The sequence below is a fragment of the Xiphophorus hellerii genome, chromosome 6, assembly GCF_003331165.1.
Source record: "Xiphophorus hellerii strain 12219 chromosome 6, Xiphophorus_hellerii-4.1, whole genome shotgun sequence".
Lineage (NCBI taxonomy): Eukaryota > Metazoa > Chordata > Actinopteri > Cyprinodontiformes > Poeciliidae > Xiphophorus > Xiphophorus hellerii.
Window position 1 is genome coordinate 7,556,952 of NC_045677.1, and position 18,661 is coordinate 7,575,612.

The window sequence follows — 18,661 nt, forward strand, 5'->3', positions numbered from 1 at the left end:
CTTTATTTTTGCCATTATCTAAGTACTGTTTGAAAATGATGTCAAAACAACAGCATTATCACATATCGCAATGACTGCTGGGACAATTTATCGTCCAGCAGACATAGTTATCGTGAGCAGTCTACATGTGTGGAATAAACTTTGTACTCAACTGTATCGTGGCGAGACACACACCACACACACAAAGAGCTCGCGCACGTTAAACTTGTCAAGTTTACAGCCGCAAACTTGAATGTGTTTTGGTGGCATATTGTGTGGAAGTCCAGAACCAGCCCACTCACCGCCTCGCAGACACACTCCGAGCTAATTGTGAGCCGGCAACTCGCTGTCCTCCGCTCTCAGACACAAAGAGTCGTCGTCATGACAGCGGAGTCCAGCTCATTATGGCCCAACAAGGGCCGGTCCTGTTGCAGGTCCATACCGCTGCCGCCACACACCTGTGCTGACATCACGGCAAATAAATAAATAAATAAATAAATAGAAAAATTGTAGCTCGCGTTGCCCGGGCAACCGCAATTTGGCAAACCACGGCTTGGCAACGCTCGGCTCGCCTCCGTGGGGGATTGATTGGGTGAGCAGTGCGACGAGAGGTGGATTAGGAGGAGTGCTACCGTCTCCCTCAGCGGCGAAGGAACGCCAAGGGTGCCGATTCTGCCAGAGACGAGGAGAAGAAGAAAAAAACACAAACAAAAACGACACGCTGGGTTGGAACAACACAGAGAGCGTGGCGCGTTCACGGCTAAATGCAGCGACGAAAGACTCCTGTCAATTAACCATGAATTCACTGATGTGCTGCAGTGATTAAAATAGTTTTTGCGACCTTCTGGCTGAGCGGGAGGAGGCCTGCTTTGTGTGCTTACGAAGCTGAACTAAATGTCATCGTTTTACTGCGCAAAATGGGACAGAGTCGGCGCCGTTTTGCTCAAACGTCTGTTTTTACCCACGGCGGGAAAAAACCCGGAAGGCAAACAGACGTCAAGTGATTTTGCAGGAGAATTTGCTTTTGTGTTATTCTGAAAGAGCAGGAAAAACACTATATAAATAATAATAACAATAATAAAAATAAAAAACAGCCTTTATCCTGTCCACACAAGCCAGTCTCGCACTACTGCCTGTTCAAGCTAAAAGAGAGGCTAAGCCACCCAGTGGCTCAGACAGAAAGGCAAAGTGCTGCTGTTATTCAAAAATCGTCCATTAGTGGACCACCCCGACTCACAAGTGGATGCTGAAGAGAGAAGATGGGGATTTACAGTCAATAAGTCGCCTGAGCTCCGTGACTGAACGGTGCTGCAGGTGTTTATGTCCAGCACAGACAGCAAAGGTCAACGTCAGCACAGTAAGGCCTCTGTCACTGGATCCAATTACACACACTCAGAAAGTAGTTATTCAACTGTTTACTTCCATTACAGGGTGTCTCTTTTCTCCTGCTGGTAAGTGACCAGCTGGAGATGAAGATCGGTTCATCTGGAGCTCGACGTTTCTGATGTGGGGAGAAGCCACGTGATTCCTCACTTTTAAGAATCAACTGATATGTACTTTAAAAATAAAATTAAAAAATCCTGTCATGAATAAACAATGAGGCCACTCAAACGGATCACCTCTCCACTCTAGGTCTAATGGCCTATATTCAGATCAGGAGCAAAACCGAACACTGTTTTAGTAGCTAACATTTTATCTTGCAAATACGGCTTAAATTGAAGTTAGTTCATACTCACACTGTCTTGATTTGCCCCTTTACAGACATCATGTGTTTTTAATGTTTGTCACATTTACATGTTTGAGAAATGACTAGAATAGGACTCGCCTGACAACATGAAATATTTCAGTGAGCAAAGTGTCATACCAGTTCCAGAAAAGATTAGAAGTCATTGAAATATATCAGTCTGGAAAGGGTTAAAAATAGACATATTTAGAAATCAGTCAACGATCTACCAAAATTACTCCAAGAGCACAACTGATAGCTCTTCCATGCGGTCACAAAAGAACCGAGCAAAACATGTAAAGCGCTAAGTGACAGGTGTCAAACTCAAGGTCCGGAGCACCAAATCTGGCCCGGCGTAGCTTTCTATGTGGCTCTCTGGAATCAAAATTACATCAATACGTCCTTCCAGTTTTTCACGAATCTGCAAAATTCTTACACAATCAGCAAATCTCCATATTTCTTTCTGATTTTGCTGCAGATTTTCTCAAAATTGGTGAAAAACATTGAGCTTAAGTGACTGATGCCTCGGTCTTACTTGAAGTTATAGTCCGTAACTGATACGGCGAGTAATAAAAAGTCACATTTAGCGTCATGTATTAGCGCAAATATCGCAAAATTACAAATATTTCTAAATTGGCACCACAAAATCTGTCGTTTTGATTGCCACAAAACCCCCCACTAAAACAGTCACAAAATCCAGGAGGAACAGCTATTTATTGATATATTAACGGTTTAATTGGTTTTGTCAATATATTACCCAAAATGAAAATGAGTTTGACACCCTTGCACTAAGTGAAGGTCAGGGTTCATCATTTTCATATATGTATAAAAAAAACTAAGAGAAGATGAAATTCAAGAGAGAGTTCCAAGGCAAAAACCATTACTGACCAAAAAAGAATACAAAAGCCTAACATCTTTCTGAAGATGCGTGTACTATTACATCTCAATTAGCAGCACTTCAGGACAAGAAAAACAGCATTGCACCAGCAAATACGGTGCTCCAGTGCTGGTAACGCTTCGGGGCCTGGACAACCTCCTGTAATTGCTGGAACCGAATTCTGCTCTCCACTGAAAATCCTGGAGAAGAATGTCAAGTCATCACTTTATGGTCTGAAACTGAAGCACACTTTGGGCCGTGCAGCAAGAAAGAAACCGAGACAAATTCTCTCCAATAAGTAGGACTGAGTCATACAATGCAGTATAAACATTTAATGAATAGTGTTGAGGCAGTTTTTTTTGGGGGGGGGGGGGGGGCGTAATTGAGTCTTCACATGCCAGATTGGTTTGGATAGCTCAACAAATAAGATCCTCAAACAAAAATAATTTTATTTGTCTGATATAAAGATATATAAAAATGAGTAAGGAGGCAAGTACTATTTCATAGTATTCGTTTTTAAAAGGTTAAGGTGTCAAAAAAAAGAGTCGGAAAAAAAGAACGTATCATCTGCAAATTTGTCGATCTACCATAGTGACTCATGACTGAATCCACATAACTCAAACAAAACAACTCGCTTATTATATTAGTCTGTACGTAGTCCAACTGAAAACAAGTTGTTGGGAACTAACAGGGTTTCACAGTAACGGCATTTTTAATCATAACGGTGGAAGCAGAAACTCTGCAGGAACCAAACAAACTCTGCAGGAACCAAACCTCTTCCCCCCTCCCCCTACTTGTCCTCCCTTTTCCACCAACTGTTTTTTTCTGCTTGCAGTGATTTTACAGTCAAAAAAAAAAAATAGAAGTTGTTGATCAGGCAAGACATCCCGCCTCACCGATGCAAAGAGGAGAGCCGCATGCTGCGATATGAATCAGGTTCTGTCATGACTGGAATACAAAGACCCGGCAACACACAGCCTTCCCCTGCTCCCCCCGTGTCTCCTTTCCTGAACAAGGTTATCAACAGAGATTATCAGGTTAGACATATGGTTCGCTGGTTCACATAGTGACTGGTTTTGCAACAGAGCGAATCTCAGTTGTGCCTCATTGTCATTTTCTATCACGTTTGACTATGCATGTTCATAAGTTATTTAGCGTTCGCATTAAAAGTGGAGGGAGGAGAACAGCTCCGTGACTTAAGGATAATCTAGTGGAAATGAAATACATTATTGGTATTATGTCAGATTTGCCAGCGGTGTGGGTGATTATATACCGCTAACGTGAAGCAACGCTGAGCTGAAATAGAGTCGACCGGTAGACTTATCGTTGCGTTGTCACAGAAACGAACAGCTAATAAAACTTTATGGGTTAGTGAATTATTTGTGGTGTATTTTGTGAGACAGACTGAATTTACAGTGAGCACTCATCGCCTCAAAACACTTTGAATAAAAACAGAGTGGATTTAATGACTTCTACAAGTCATTAAATCCTGCCACAATACAGTGATAATAATTGCATTTTTAGATGAAGTAAAAATTGTTATAAATACTAAACAAAAAATTTGGAAAACCATTTTAGAAAGAAAATGCTGGAAACTATCATTGAGAGGAATTACACAATCTGATGTCAGCAGGGAGCAAATTCTGCCTGACAAACACAGATTAACACAAAAATGTGTTGAAATATTCAACACATCCAGTGTGTTATAATGTTGTGTTTATTTTAACACATTGTGTGTTAAAATGAACACAAAATGTGCATTAAAGGCGATGGCACATTTTTTTGTGTTATTTTTTTTAAACACATCTGTTTTATGATCACGATCATAAAAACTTAATGAAGTCCGTTCAAGACGAACAGGCGAAGGCGAACCTTTTTGAAAGGGATGATAACGTGCTCCAAAGGGCTCCGCTGAACCACTGGCAGAGTGCATCACTTTTCCAGATTCTCCTCCAGGGACACGTCTCCGCGGGTCATTCTACCATCTACCATGAATCCTTGGCAATTAGGGAGAAAAAAAAATTGAGAGAACGGGGCTGGGAAAGTGGGAGGCAGTGCTGGGGTGGTGTTGGGGGGGTTTTATTCGTGTCCCAGACTAACAGATGAATGTACTCTAAAGACTTCTGGCTTCCTGTAACCGTGCCTCAGACTGTTACGGGAACGCAACATTAGATAAAAGGAGCTCTTTGATCAGTGCGACGTTGTGTGACGAGAACAGCGGCCTGTGTGCTTTCACAGCCCTGCTCCGAGACGTGGCTTACGTAGCTTAAAGCAGTCGGCGAACAAACTGTCTCTTTATGAGCGCTAAATAAAAAAAACCGGTCGCAAAACAAAAAGCATAAGAAGCAGTTGATGTTTTAGTGGTAAAGATAGGTCTTAAAATGCTAGCTAATGGTTCCAAACCTAGATAGAGAGATTCTCTGGGGGTTCACAAAAGATATAAGAGACAGTTTGTATATGACCTTTGATTCTGTTTTAGCACTTCTGCCACACATAAAGCTGAGTTCAATTCATTTTTGCCAAAGTCATTCAAACCAGTAAAATAGAACTTCACTGACAACATGAGCTAAAGGAAGAACAGATGACGGACAGCCATTGACATTTACCAGTATGACAAGGATTTCGAAGGCATTTCTAAGGGTTTTGGTCTCTGCTCATGCAAAAGGAGAGCCATTATCAAGAAAAGCAGCAATAAAACATGCTAAAGTGTCAATCCTTTGCGGGATTGCCCAGCCTACCAGAATCACTCCAGAAGCACATCAACAACTAATCCAGGAGGCCACAAAAGAACCAGGAAGAACTTCAACACCTCTTTAAGAGAATTAAAAAATGACAGAGTTCTAGTTCCACAACCAAAAGGAGAACAAAGGACTGTCGCTGTGGCAACCACACTGTCCATTGACCCTCCACATTAAAATTATGCTACCACAAGAGTTAAAAAGGGTCAAAGAATCTTGACAAAAAATAATTTTGGTGACTATATAGCTGTGAGCGAGTGTATAGAAAGGACATCTCCTTCTGGATAATGTGTAGTATCTTTCTCCCATCGCATTGGAGTCTATTTTTGATCACAAATTGCAATTTTGACTTTGTATTTTTTTTTTAAGCCGTTTAATTCCAGAGGGGAAACACTTGCTAAGCTAACTAGTTGCTGTAGTTTGTAGCAGTTTGAGTCCTATTTGAGTTTGGTACATGGGGAAATAAATGTTGGCATTAAAGTGTTTACTACAAGCACATAATGAAGAATATCCTTTTTCATATAAGGATGCTGATCCTTTTGCCCTTTTCTCAATTTCATATTTTTCTAGTTTTGGGATTAGCAGAGCTGCCGCCTGAAGTCGTCTCCTATTTGGACCATGATGTAAGAAATATTTGTCAGTTTGTACCCGCCTTGGCGACATTTTTGCTTTGACAAGTATTGATTAACAGTGATTTTTTTTTTATAGTCTACTTAGAATCTATTTCAAGGAAACATTGTTAAGTAACTCCAATCGATTATCCATCAGGGGTTACAATATCATATTATATTAAAGTTGACTGCCCCAATCAGAACCACAATCAGTGGAAATAGGAGAAAAATACTACATTTTTAAAAGAGTTATAGCTAAGATTTGAATATATTTATGAATATGAATCAATGTAAATAAAATACTTAACTAACAAGAAAAACTCACCGCAATGGTTCAGTACAGGAGTACGCGAGGGTTTGTTTACACAATTCCTCTTCATGAATATAAAATCAAGGTATGAACTGTCGAAGGGCAACTTGGTCTGAAGCCTTTACAGAAAGGAATCCAAAGTAAGGCCTGCCCAAGGACATCTGAAAGCAAAAATGTATTTTATATTTTAGACAACATACTAAACGCTAAGCCTCTTTCCTGGCTTTGTATGAAGCATGTTATGTGAACAAATCTGTTGACCATTCACTAGCTTCTGAGCCAAATGGCTAATTAAGGGAAAGGTGACATTTAAAGGTAAAAGTTATCATTATTTTACATCTCCAGTAAATTAAAATCCTCATCACAAGCTCATAAAAGCAGTAGCTCAAGTTTGAAAAGATCTAAAATCAAACAGGATTTCTATCTATCTAGGAGTCGGATATGATTGGCGATTTAACAATCCAGCTCATTAAACGAGACGGTACACACATTATTATTAAAATGAGGCAAGATGAGATTTTCACACTATATGGGCAATAATTATGAATCCTAAAGTGTTTTTTTTTTTTTAACAGCTGGAGTAAATGTGTTGTAAAACTTAGACTGTGCTTTTAATAATTTTGCAGTCTAAGGTTGTCATTTTGCAAAAATAAAAACCACAAAAAAACAACTTTGCAAGCTTAATTTGTGTTTTCATAAGTAATATAAAAACTTCATGACTCGGAAACTGCTTTATGGAATATCTAATATGGATAGAATAGCAAAGTATTTTTCAAAAGCAGTCCAGAACCTTTTAATCTAGCACTGATGTGAAGCCCTGAATCTTAATAGGCTTCAACTTCTTTTATCTCAGCATAAATACAGATGATCTGCAAAGACTTTAAAGACCAACTGAAGCTCTTCAGTTAAACAGCAAGAATTCAACATTACGCATACGCTTTGTGGAAAGATCGTTGGAAAAGCCATCAGGATCCCTACAAACACAAGGAAGACGATGCTCTGGTCAACTGAGGCCAACGTGCAAAATAGTTTTTTGAGTGGTGGAAAACAACCATGACATTGCCAATCATTAAGGTGGAGGTGGAAGCATCATGCTGCCTTTGTTCGATTTGATGGGGAGATGGTGTTAAGCCCAGGAAAATCCTGGTCCACTCAAAGTACCCAACTTAATCCAGTGGAGATTATGTGACAAGGTTGCTGTTTAAATCTGATATCACAAAAAGACAAGCGTCGTTATCTTTACACGTCACATGCATGCACTTCTTTGTGTGGGTCTAAAATCCTAATCAAAGACACTTGTGGATGTAATATGACCAAAATAATCAACCGTGAATATTTGCAAGCCAGCATATGACCCTTTTTTGCATGTTATGCATCACATTTGCGTCTTATTAGACCCCATTACCCAGTCTACACAGGGTCTGTGAGAGGATCATGATGCAATATATCCAACTGAAAGGCAGAGCTAACCCAGAATACACAAAGAGCCCTCCATGTACGGACATTAAACAGAGCAAACGTGAAGATTTCAAACACAGTCATCTTGGACACACAATGGGATTCATTTCTCCAAAATCAGGGAGTTTAAAAAAATAAAAATAAAAAAAATAACAGCATGAGGCTGATTACAAGGACAACGGAAGTGTGTTTTCTAGTTGCTCATCACGGAGCATGCACACAGGCAGACAGGCAGGCCGGAGCCACAGCGCACAAGCAGCAAAGGTGCACTTTAACAGTGCACATGCTTCAGAGATGGCCGATGGAAACAACATTTCCCAGCGTCCAGGCGTCCCCAATGCAAAGGGCTGCACAAAGGCGTGCAGCCAGCGCGTGCCGGGGCCGCTGTCACGCGTGATAATCTCACAAATATCGCTCATATTTAGGTCAATCACAAAGTAATAGCGTTTTTAGCTGCAGCCATAACCCCCTCATCACTCCGTCCCTCGACGCGCCCCCCACCACCACCACCACCTCTCTCTCTGTCTCACACACACACACACACCTCGGCCTCGCACGGCCAGCTGAGATGCAATAAGGTGAGGGGGTGGGTGATCAATGCAAACACACCTCTTCTCTTTCAGCACATCATAAGACAAGAAAAAGAAAAAAAAACCTAATTCGTATCACATCAAAAAAAAAAACATCTGGCGTACACTCCCAAGTAGAAATTCAACATCCGGCCATATTCCCAACAGGCTATCATATTCTAGCAAGCGTCAAGCGTTAGAGTAGACGGGAGGCGCGAGACGAGCGAAAAGAGGAAGCTGGAATGACATTGCGCGTGCTTACTGTAAAATCAAATCTCCCCCGGGGATGGAGAGCCTCCCTTCTTCCTTCTCGACTCTCCTCCTTGCCGACGCGCAGAATCCTCCCTCCCCCCCCGCCCCCCGAAAATTCAGACCACGGAAAACAGGTAGTCAGTTATTCCAGCCCTGCCAAGGGTTTCCTCCGGCTCGGTGGCGTGAGAGAAGGACAGCCAGCATCAGAAAGGGGGAGAAAGAGCGCGCGCGCGCACGAGAGAGAGAGAGAGAGAGAGAGAGAGAGAGAGACAGCTGTGGGGAGGAAATGAGGAGGGAAGGTAGGAGCGGTCGGGCCGGAGCACTGCGCACAGGAGAGGAGGCGAGGAGAGCGGCAGAGGTGCTTCCCCTCCCTATCTCTCTCACTCTCACTCTCTCTCCTCTGCTCTAGCTTACAATAAAACATCCACCCACCCCCTCCCCCTCCCTGCTAGACAGACTGACAGACGGCTCGGGTACCAGTGTCAACAGCGCCACTCACTGGTGACGGAAGGGAATGCTATAAGGAAAGGAAAACAGAGGCACAGAAACAGCTGGGAAAGAGAGCTCTGCAGAAGGAGCCTCAGCATTCAACTGGACAGTAAATAATCAAATAAATAAATGAGTCTCATTCAGAGTTGTGGTCTAAAGTTTAGTTGCTGGAAAAGCATATCAAACTCATGTAAATTCGAAACCAAATGATTGAAATAGTGAAAAAAAATTTTGGGGTGGAGGATAAGAATCTCAAAAGAAAAGGTCAAAAATATCCACTGGTTCAGAACATAATAAAATGACTAGTTTAAGAATAAACAAGCGGCGACAAAAGACTCAAAAAAACCTTTTTAGTCCTGTCATAATAACTAAGAATAGACTGATCTAAGACAACGACAAAGGGGATCTTAGAATGGCAGCGAGTGGCTCTGCTCCTTTTTCTAATACAAAGACATTTATTCACCACAGAGCCGTTTTCTACACAGTGGAAAATTAACACTGCATCGCCTTGAACACAGTGACACAAAGTGGTGGCAGTATTATGCTGTGAGAATGAGGTTTTTTTCTGAAGCGAAAATGGATGGATGGATGGATGGATGGATGGATGGATTACCGGAGAAACCTCCTGCTGGTCTCTCCAGTAATCCTCATGTACCCGATCCCCTGTTTGCTCCCGCTCTCGCTTGTTGATTGCAAGTCATGTTTTAGGGTATTTTTAAATTACATTATTCACCTTCACTTGCCTCCTGTGCCTGTACTACATTGTGGAATGCATCCATCATTGTCACTATCGCACATTATTGGAGCTTGTTAACATGGAATGAAGTTCAGCTACAACAAGTTGCGTTCCCGACTCGTCTCACCTTTAGCATATCTCGCGCAAATCTCACTCTGCCTCCAAAGCAGAGGAGAGGTACTCCTGTTTCTGTGCTGAAGTGGCTGGGAACAACATCATAAATGCAGACACACACGCCAAATCGGGACAAAGCCTCTAACACGGCGGGGATGGACAACAAAAGGAGGCTGTGAAAAGTTTGTAATCTAGCTGAACGGAGCAAATCAGAGGATACGCAGATCCTCTTCATCCTGTCTCTTTCTGTCTGTCTTCTCTCTCTGTTCCCCTTTGTCAAGCAGCTCATTGTTCAGTCAGCTGAAAGCTATTTTGAAATGCCACAGCCAACTGCATCAAAGGCAAGCTAAATCTTGAACGCGCTGTGCTCATACGCACCGTTTGCTTCATTGAGCAAGAAATGACTGTGGATGTTCCGATTAACCACACATCTCCTCCAAAATGTCACATTGTGATGCCTCAGAAAGTAGCAATTTTAACACAAACCAAACTACGAAGTCCTACCAAACATAAAGAGGACGCATGTACGCTGAAACAATGTTCATGTATTTGAATGTGCATACTCCTCTTTATGTGTCGTCTCATCCTTTTGTCGCATTCTTTCCTTGCGACGCTTCGGTCTTTGCTGCTTTAATGACCTGACGTCTCAGTGGGTGATATTAAAGTTTCATCTGACCTCGTCTGAAAAATGAATTCCCTTAAGCAAGTCGCTTGTCTGCTCCAGTGAAGCTGTTTATTGTCCATCAGGAAGGCATCATGACTGTGGAAAGACGCTGCCCGGAGGTTTCATGAAGTCTGCGCTTAATCAGAACTCAGTGCATGCTCCACTGAAATCACATATCTACATACACTACATTAAAAACCCCACAGCACAACTCTATTGTTCTCACTGTCTGACATGATAAACTTTTCCTGTTTTAGGTCAGTGATTATTACGCAAATAAATTATTTCTATTAAATGTCTGAATAAGAGAAATGACTCTTTTTTTTTAACAGAATTTTGTATTACTTTCTTTTCATACAGGAAAATTGCTATAATTTGAGCCCAGATTATGTTTCCACATGCTTTGTAAGACGCTACTGGGTTTTGGAGTACTTTTTACATGGTGGCAGACCTGTGGAGGTATTTTTAAGGCAAGACTTGGGCATGAAACAGGAAACAAGATGCATGCAGGTTGAAAGACTTTGATTCCTCACAATATTACTTCATTGTTTTCTTCTAAATCGTGATGCAGCAACACCGGCACCAATAGAGTTGATTGGTGTTAGAACCGACAACCCCGATTGGCTAATGAGGGCCCGGAAGACATTTTGTGTTGTTTTTGATCCATGAAAAAAAGAACCCCCGAAACAAACACAAATGATCTTCTTTGCTAAATGGCAATTAAAGTTGAGCAAAGCGTTCCTCGTTCAAGTTGCAGGGACACATTGGGACATAATGCTTCTCATACGGTGGGGCTGAGTGTTGACAGTAAGTTTACATAATCCCAACGTTTACCCCTCCTACTTTAGGGTTTAAGGAGGATTTTCTATAATTAATTACGTATTTTTACGAGAACAGACCCCATAATCCGCTGAAACTGCCTTGCATACATTGTGGCTTTTGCAGTAATAGACTAGCAGGATCAAGAACTGAAGCTGTGCCATTCTAATGGACAGCAGCACCATCCTGTGGCTAAAGAGAATAATAATTAACATTCTCTGTAGGTTTGGGCTAAGACGTAAAATTAGAAGTTCACACTTTTTCTGTAATAATAAGGGTAGAAGTCTTTATTTCAGACATTTTTTGTTTTACAACTTTCCTGTTTCCTTCTTGTACTTTAGACTTTCTGCAGAATCCTGTCTGTATCTTACAACTCTCCCTTATAGCAGAACTTTGTTTTTTTGTGACAAGCTTCCAGCTAAAACACAGAAATTAGTTATTCTTCTTCCAGGATAGACACCCCCCACCATTAAATGCAACTTCAGTTAAAAACTAAGGAAAATAATATCTACACTACTCAATATTTTCCCCTTTTTTAACCAGCCTGAAAACAAAGTTCTTTTTAAAGTCATACTATTTAGATTAAACACCACAAACTGCCACACATTAAGTCTATAATATCATAAATGTAAGTATAAAGCTGCAGTATATTCTGTAGTATTCTGCTCTCTGATGCATTCAGGTGTAATGTTTGAATTATTTTTAATTTTGGTTTTTACTACTACACACTATTTGACTTATTATTATCATAAGTACATCTACATATTTATACAACAATGGTATGAGCAAAAACATTTACATTTGAATATACTCAGTATATAGAAGTAACTGGCATTATTAAATACATGCAGTAATTAATTGATCATCAGCAGGTATGACTGAGTCAAGAAATCTAAAATAAGCTTTATAGAAGTCAAAATGGAGAAAGGTTGGAAGACATCAGAAGCGTGGCCATGAATCAGGACAATAATCATAAAAACAGCAGCAAATCTACAGATTAAAAGAAAATATGCCACTTGTTAAAATGGCCTCGTCAAAATCTTGACCCCTATTTGTTTCAGTTTGTTTGTATGGGTCCCAATTATCATGAAATGTCATCTTTAGACCCTTTAAAAGACAAAAGGACCAATTCATGATGCATTTTTGAAAATTGAATTAGTTACAACAATATTTAATTTTAAGTATTTTAAATTAAATTGTATAAAAATATAATAATTGCATCAATCATATCCGGGCCAATACGATCCAATAATTTCAACATATTGAATTACATGCACTCCAATTTAACTGTGATTATTGCGCACAAAGTCAAATGCACTTAGTTCCAGTGGTGTGGAAAACCGCAAAATCGTCAGTCCTGACAATAATTACGGTATATACCTCGTTGGCAGCTTTGGCCATATTTATCACCAGTTTTTCTTATCAATTAAAGTGTAATTTTCCTAAATTAACCGATTTAGTCGTGTTACATTATCTTGGAAACACTAGAATGCACACCGTTTGGCTGTTTTCACTCACTGTACTCAATAACGCATCGACTGGCCTAATTGCTTTTTTTGTTTTTTTCCAACAATGACGCTGAACGCACCGTGAGCCTCAGCGCTGCTCTCCGCTCTCTCTCTCCTCTCATCCTTTTGTGCGCTGTGTCCAATCAGCGCGTAGACGCGGCTTGCTGCCCGCTAATTGGCTGGAAAGGAGGAAGATGCAGCGTCCAGAGAGGATACGCTGAGGACTTTTTTTTTTTTTTTTTTTTTAAGAGTCCTTATTGATGTGATTCTGGTCCGAAATGCTGTGATTACTCGCGTTGCTTAGTGCTGGGATTATTACCGCCACCCCTCGGGGTATTGGGTCATCATTGCTTCTATTCCAGCTTTGGCTGCGTTTTGTTTGTTTATTCGGATCGTTTGATGTGATGTCGGCCGCTCGCGCTCCGTGTCCTGACATCACGTCCGACAAAATGTAGCTCCAGGTTGTTTTGCTGTGGTGGCTTTGTCTGCAAAAGGTAAGGCACGTTTCAAGCAGGCCTCGAACGCTGTAAAACCTTCTCCTTCTAGATTTTAATGGGATTTTATTGGCGACCTCCCACAAATATGGCCACTTCCGTCAGTGCAGCTAATTTGAATTTGAGTATTCACCCTCGCTACGCGTTTATGATTCACATTTCACATCGTCTCACTTTTTTTTTCCCTTTTTAATATGTTTCATGCGGACTGTCTGTCATAGAACAGCATAAGGCAAGAGGAAAGAAAAACGACGTTAAAATAAAATAGATAACATAAAAAATAACTTTTAACAAATGAATAATAATAATAATAAATTTGCTTCTGATTTCATGCGCGTGTTTAGGGGCATGTGTCTCCCAGCTTTGCATGTTGAGTTAAAATTGTGTCTGAAAACGACGACTTTCAAGTCCTTCTGACACATTTATTGGATTTTATTAAGAGTTTATTGGATGTTTCCATCTCCAAGAGTCTTGAAGGTTTTCCTCCAGGATTCCCATCCACTCTAACCAGTCTCCCTGTCCATGCACTGCAAAAAAAACAAATCTTGAATATTCCCTAATCTACTGGCAAATTATTTCCCTTTATAACATGGGAAAAATATCTTCTTATAAGTGGAACTAATACTTGTTGTTTTTTTTATATCAATATTCAATAATTGTTTATTTAAAACAAGCTCCTATGGCTTGGTGAAAAGTTGCTTTTAAGTTAATACAATAATGCAAAGTTTTTAGTTTTCCCACAACATCCAATTTCTAAGAACATATTCCTTCATGATTGCAATGGGTGTCAAGTGAGTGGTTGTTGTCATGGGCAGGCAGCCTACCAGCAGAGCGCACCTACAAAATAAGAGCAGTTCCCCCCCAAAACAGTTGGTAGCAGCAGTGATAAATTACTAGACAGCATATATTTATAAATATAGGGGTCTATTTATTCGCTTCAAGAAAATATTTCTCCATTTAGTGAATTGAAAAATAAAGATGTTTTGCTCCGAATGGACTCTGTTGTTGGCCACCCCCATGCGAACATTTTCTAGATGGTATTTATTTAGGGGTATCAGAGTAAAAGGGCCTCATAATACAGAAAAGGCGTGTCACAATTTTCCGATTTTTGGTGAATCAAATTTTGAAAATATTGTCATATTCTAAGTCTCTTCCATTCTAAGTTAACTTACGGTAGCCCAGAAACACACAAGTCATTTTTAGAGCATAATAATTTTAGAAAAAAAAAACTGAAATAATTTCACAGGAAGTTACGCGACAACAAATTCCTGCTGTTTTACTGCTGAGTACAACATTCTTGCGGTACCCGTGTTGAAGATCCAAGCGGCCTTCTCGGTGTTCCAGGTGTTGCTGTCCGAACGATGCGCGAAAGATGTCTGACGTGGAGAGCACGTATGCGGACTTCATCGCCTCCGGCAGGACGGGCCGCCGGAACGCCCTGCACGACATCCTGCAGAGTCCCACCGACCCTGACGGGCGAGAGCTGCCCCTCACCCTGTCTCTGTCCCAGCTGCACATCAACGCTGGAGGAGGCGGTAAATTCATCCACTATGTCTGTGTTTCAATCTAGATCAGACAGACAGACAGACAAACAATAATGTTTAACTACTTAAAAAACTACTTTTCTGATGTTTACATCATGTTGTAATGTTATTTCCTTCATAAAAAAATAAAAACAAATCCCTGGAGCGTTGCTTTGATTGTAGTCTCCCATGGCAACCATTCAGCTGTACAAAACTCTTGGTTGGACCTAGTATTGCCTTTGAGGCACAGCTCGTCCTCGCACCTGCAGTTTCCAAGCTTCCGCCTCGCAGAGAGTCCCTGATCCCACGTCGGCTAGTTCCTTCAGACTAGCCGACGGCAATTAGCAGACACCTGGTGGAGCTGTGGAACAGCTGAGCTCATTCTATGAGCTACGTCTCAGAGCAACGCCGGTGAAAACGCTGTTAAAATGTGATGACTTCCTAAAGATGGAGTTTCAGAAAGAGCGGGAGTTTCTTAAAGGGACAAAAGCCCAATTTCAAGACGTTAAATTGCAATATAAAATTTGCTTTAAGACGCGTAATGCTGGCCCTTTAAAATTTTGTTGTTTTTAATTCAGCGTATTTTTTAAAAATTGACAGTTAGCCCTTTTGATAAAAGAAAAAATTCACGTTTTTAAGAAAATGGCCACGTATCACTGAATCATTAGCCGATGGATGAACTTAGTCAACTTTAGATTACTTCATTGATGAATATCTTGCATTCCTATGGGATGTCAAGGCTTACATCGCAAAGTCGTGTCATTAACTGAGTCCAGTGGTTTATCCAAATGGAGGAAGAAAACATAGGAGGCGTAGTTTGCTTGCTCCAGCGTGTGAACGTTCTTCACTTTTTCTGCAGATGAAGAAGACGCAGAGGACAGCCACAGCTCCTCCGCCTCGGCCCAGCGAGACGCAGAGCAGAGGAACAGCTAAGCTCCCACGTCCCCCCTCCAGTAGACGGAGCGCCGCGGGACGGATTAAAGTCTCCGTCACAGTGGACCTGTTTGCTCGTAGCGGCCCGGCGGCTGGAGGCTAGGACCGTCGGCGTGGATACGCCTTCAAGCAGAGCCTTCGCCCCTGCTGAGGCGTTGAGATGCGATCGCTCAGTGCTTCCTGGGAAGTGGAACGACTGATGCTTTTCAGAGTCAGAAGTACACAAGTGGTAGTTTTATGGGGTTTTTTTCTTTTCATACAAATTTTGCTGTCAGTCTCTGTGGTCCAACACACACACACATGCTGAAGGACTAAAAGGAGAGAGAAAATGGAGCTCTGCAATAGTCAGAGCAGTTTGTAGGACCGCTGAGACATGCTGGTATAATGGGTCACAGTGGGAGTAGCATGATTGTAGAAGCAGTGGTGCTGGTAGAGGCTGTATATTGCCAGTTAATGGTTTGTGCTTCCTTTGAGCCGACGTTAAGGCAGAGGGATATGGACTCAACTGTATCCGAATTGAAACACGGAGCTTTGGAAGTTCAATTCATGCCGAATTGTTTCCGCAGAGAACGAGATGTTCCAGAAGAAGGGTGACATGACGCGTCCTTTAAAATGCGTATCTTTATTTTTTACACGTTTACAGTAACAATGCAAGTATTATCACAGCCTTACATGAGTAGTTTGTCCGGTTCGGAAATGCGTTTATTCAGTTTTGTGTTGCGTTAGAGAAGAAGAAAAGTCTCATTGTTTTTGTCAAATTTTGGAGAAGAATCAAGCTCATCGGTTCACAAAAGCATAAAACCGCCACTGCTTTCACATTTGCTTGAAGATAATATATCTGGTTACAGGTGTTGTCAGGTCAAGGTTCGGTCTCATTTAATTTGAAAAAAAGAGAAAAATCATCATAATAATACAATAATAAAAAAATACTTTTTCACCATTTATCCTGTTTATCAATAAAAAAATATGCTTTTTTTTTTTTTGCAAAAATACTTCTATAGTGCACAGAATCACAAACACACTTTCAACTTTTGAAAAACTAATAAGGCCGCTGCTCCTGTGTTACTGAATAGAAATGAGACTCAGGGAAGTCATTTTGTGTGCTAAAAACATCTTAATCCATAAAAAGGGCTAATCTGTGACCTTTTAGGTGCTGACAGAAAGTTAATTATGCAACTATCTGTGGTTGTGGCTTCGCTTTTCAATACATGTTAATTTGGTTATAGAACTTATTGATATTCTTAGTTCACAAAGCTAAAAACTGCTTATTAAAAGAGACAAAATGCCACTGTGGTGTGTAGACAGACCATAAATGGATTAGAGAATTGTTCTTGTTTATGTATACCACACTTGGATTTAATGTAACCCATTAAATCCGAGTGGGGTCAGCTCTTCTTTTGCACTTCAATACCGACTGACTACCGTTTCAACCCAAGGAGTCGCCACCTACTGGCAGTAAGGAGGAATGCACTTTCAGGCCCGCCTGTTCTACTGCCAGGTTAAATTAGAAACGTTACTATGTTCCTCTTTCATCCTTCGAGTTCTTTCTTTGCATGTTTTTTTGTGTGTTTGTTTTCTCTACCGATTTGCACAATAAAAGTTACACATACCCAAACAGCGGCTATAAAAATAAACACTTCCTTATTCCTAATAGGTAATAAAACACGATGTGATTTTTCTTCTGACCTTTGAGATGCAATTTACTTTATTAGTCATATTTACAGCCAGATCGTCTTTCCTGGTATGATACTGTCCACACATTTTGATTGGCCTACAGTGTTTTTCCTTTCTTTTCACCCCCCCCCCGGTAGTTTATATCCACTTGTTTCCTGGTCCAAAGAGCAGCACGTTTAATTTTTATTATTTTAGAGGACAGGTGCAGATGACCTCAGCTGCAGTGGTGTCCCTCTTTTCTTCTTCTTCTTCTTCCTCTCAGCAGTAAGCGTGGTGGCCCAAAACCGACAAACTACTCCTAAATGTAAATATGCAACAGTCAGCAGATCTTCCAGGAACACTAACTTGTGTGTGTTTGTGCGAATGTTTAGCTGAATCGCATTCCTGCTCATTTGTATAAAAATGTGATACTGTCTCATTATTTGTATAAATTAATCTGCATGTGTCCTTCCACTCCCACACACACCACAGACACCTCTGCTTCACTACAGCTTCAACTCTGACTCCTTTACCACGACAATACTGTAGAGAGCAAACATACCGTAGCTCTCATGTTGTTTGATTTGTGAGCCATTTCTAATTCTGCTCGTCGTAATTCCACATGTAGAATATTTGCATGGTTTCCTCTTTCTGTCTGACTCTCTGTAAGTATATTTTCTATTTCCTATGTTAAACGAAGTTTAATAAATGACCAAGAAAAGAAAAGAGGAGTTTTGGGGAGAAAGTTACTTGTGTTGTTGCAGTTCCACGGCTCGACCAGCAGGGGGCGCAGAGGCAGAATTGATCATAAACATGCAGCGCCTTGCAGAAATTCTTATTTTCACATTGTGCCATGTTACACTGATACATCTCAATGGATTTATTTGAGATTTTGACACAGATTGGTGCATGGTTATGAAGTGGAAGGAAAAGATTCATGTTTTTTTTACACATGAACATTTGAATGGTGCAGCGTGAAAAAAACTAAAGCCACAACACAGTGACTCTTGAGGACTGGAGTTATACACCGCTGTCAGTCTATTTTCCCTGTTTGACTGTGATCTGCTTCTCTGTTTAAGCTAAAGAAAGGCATGATGCTGCCACCACCCCTATGTCTGAGCGGGTATTATGTTTCCTTTGATTTCTGCATCTTGCAAAACTTTTAGTCCATCACATGAACAGAACATATTAAAGTTTTTATTTGTACTAAA

The 18,661-nt window shown here is 40.8% G+C and overlaps 2 protein-coding genes across 6 annotated transcripts in view; one reads left to right on the top strand and one right to left on the bottom strand.

The window, feature by feature from the left end:
- ctnnd2b (catenin (cadherin-associated protein), delta 2b) overlaps positions 1-8,897 on the bottom strand; it is a 160,999-nt gene extending 152,102 nt beyond the window's left edge. For 3 of the 5 annotated variants that reach the window (XM_032566245.1, XM_032566243.1, XM_032566239.1), the window contains exon 1: positions 8,528-8,897. The gene's annotated coding sequence lies outside the window, so the exon portion shown is untranslated. Of the gene's footprint in view, positions 1-8,305; positions 8,325-8,527 lie in introns of those variants that run through there. The other 2 variants (XM_032566244.1, XM_032566241.1) reach the window with 2 other exon arrangements.
- A 4,135-nt stretch (positions 8,898-13,032) lies between these two features.
- On the top strand, positions 13,033-18,199 carry LOC116721933 (cAMP-dependent protein kinase inhibitor alpha). The gene is made up of 3 exons (XM_032565968.1): positions 13,033-13,341; positions 14,686-14,876; positions 15,724-18,199. The coding sequence occupies exons 2-3, from the start codon at positions 14,714-14,716 to the stop codon at positions 15,795-15,797; spliced, it is 237 nt and encodes a 78-aa protein (XP_032421859.1). The 5' UTR covers positions 13,033-13,341; positions 14,686-14,713; the 3' UTR covers positions 15,798-18,199.
- Positions 18,200-18,661: the final 462 nt, after the last annotated feature.

Bases quoted from the DNA above. Each gene is read 5' to 3' on its own strand.
- LOC116721933 (XM_032565968.1), top strand. From the start codon at position 14,714: ATGTCTGACGTGGAGAGCACGTATGCGGACTTCATCGCCTCCGGCAGG. The intron at 14,877-15,723 runs GTAAATTCATCC...CTTTTTCTGCAG, and splicing joins CATCAACGCTGGAGGAGGCG to ATGAAGAAGACGCAGAGGAC.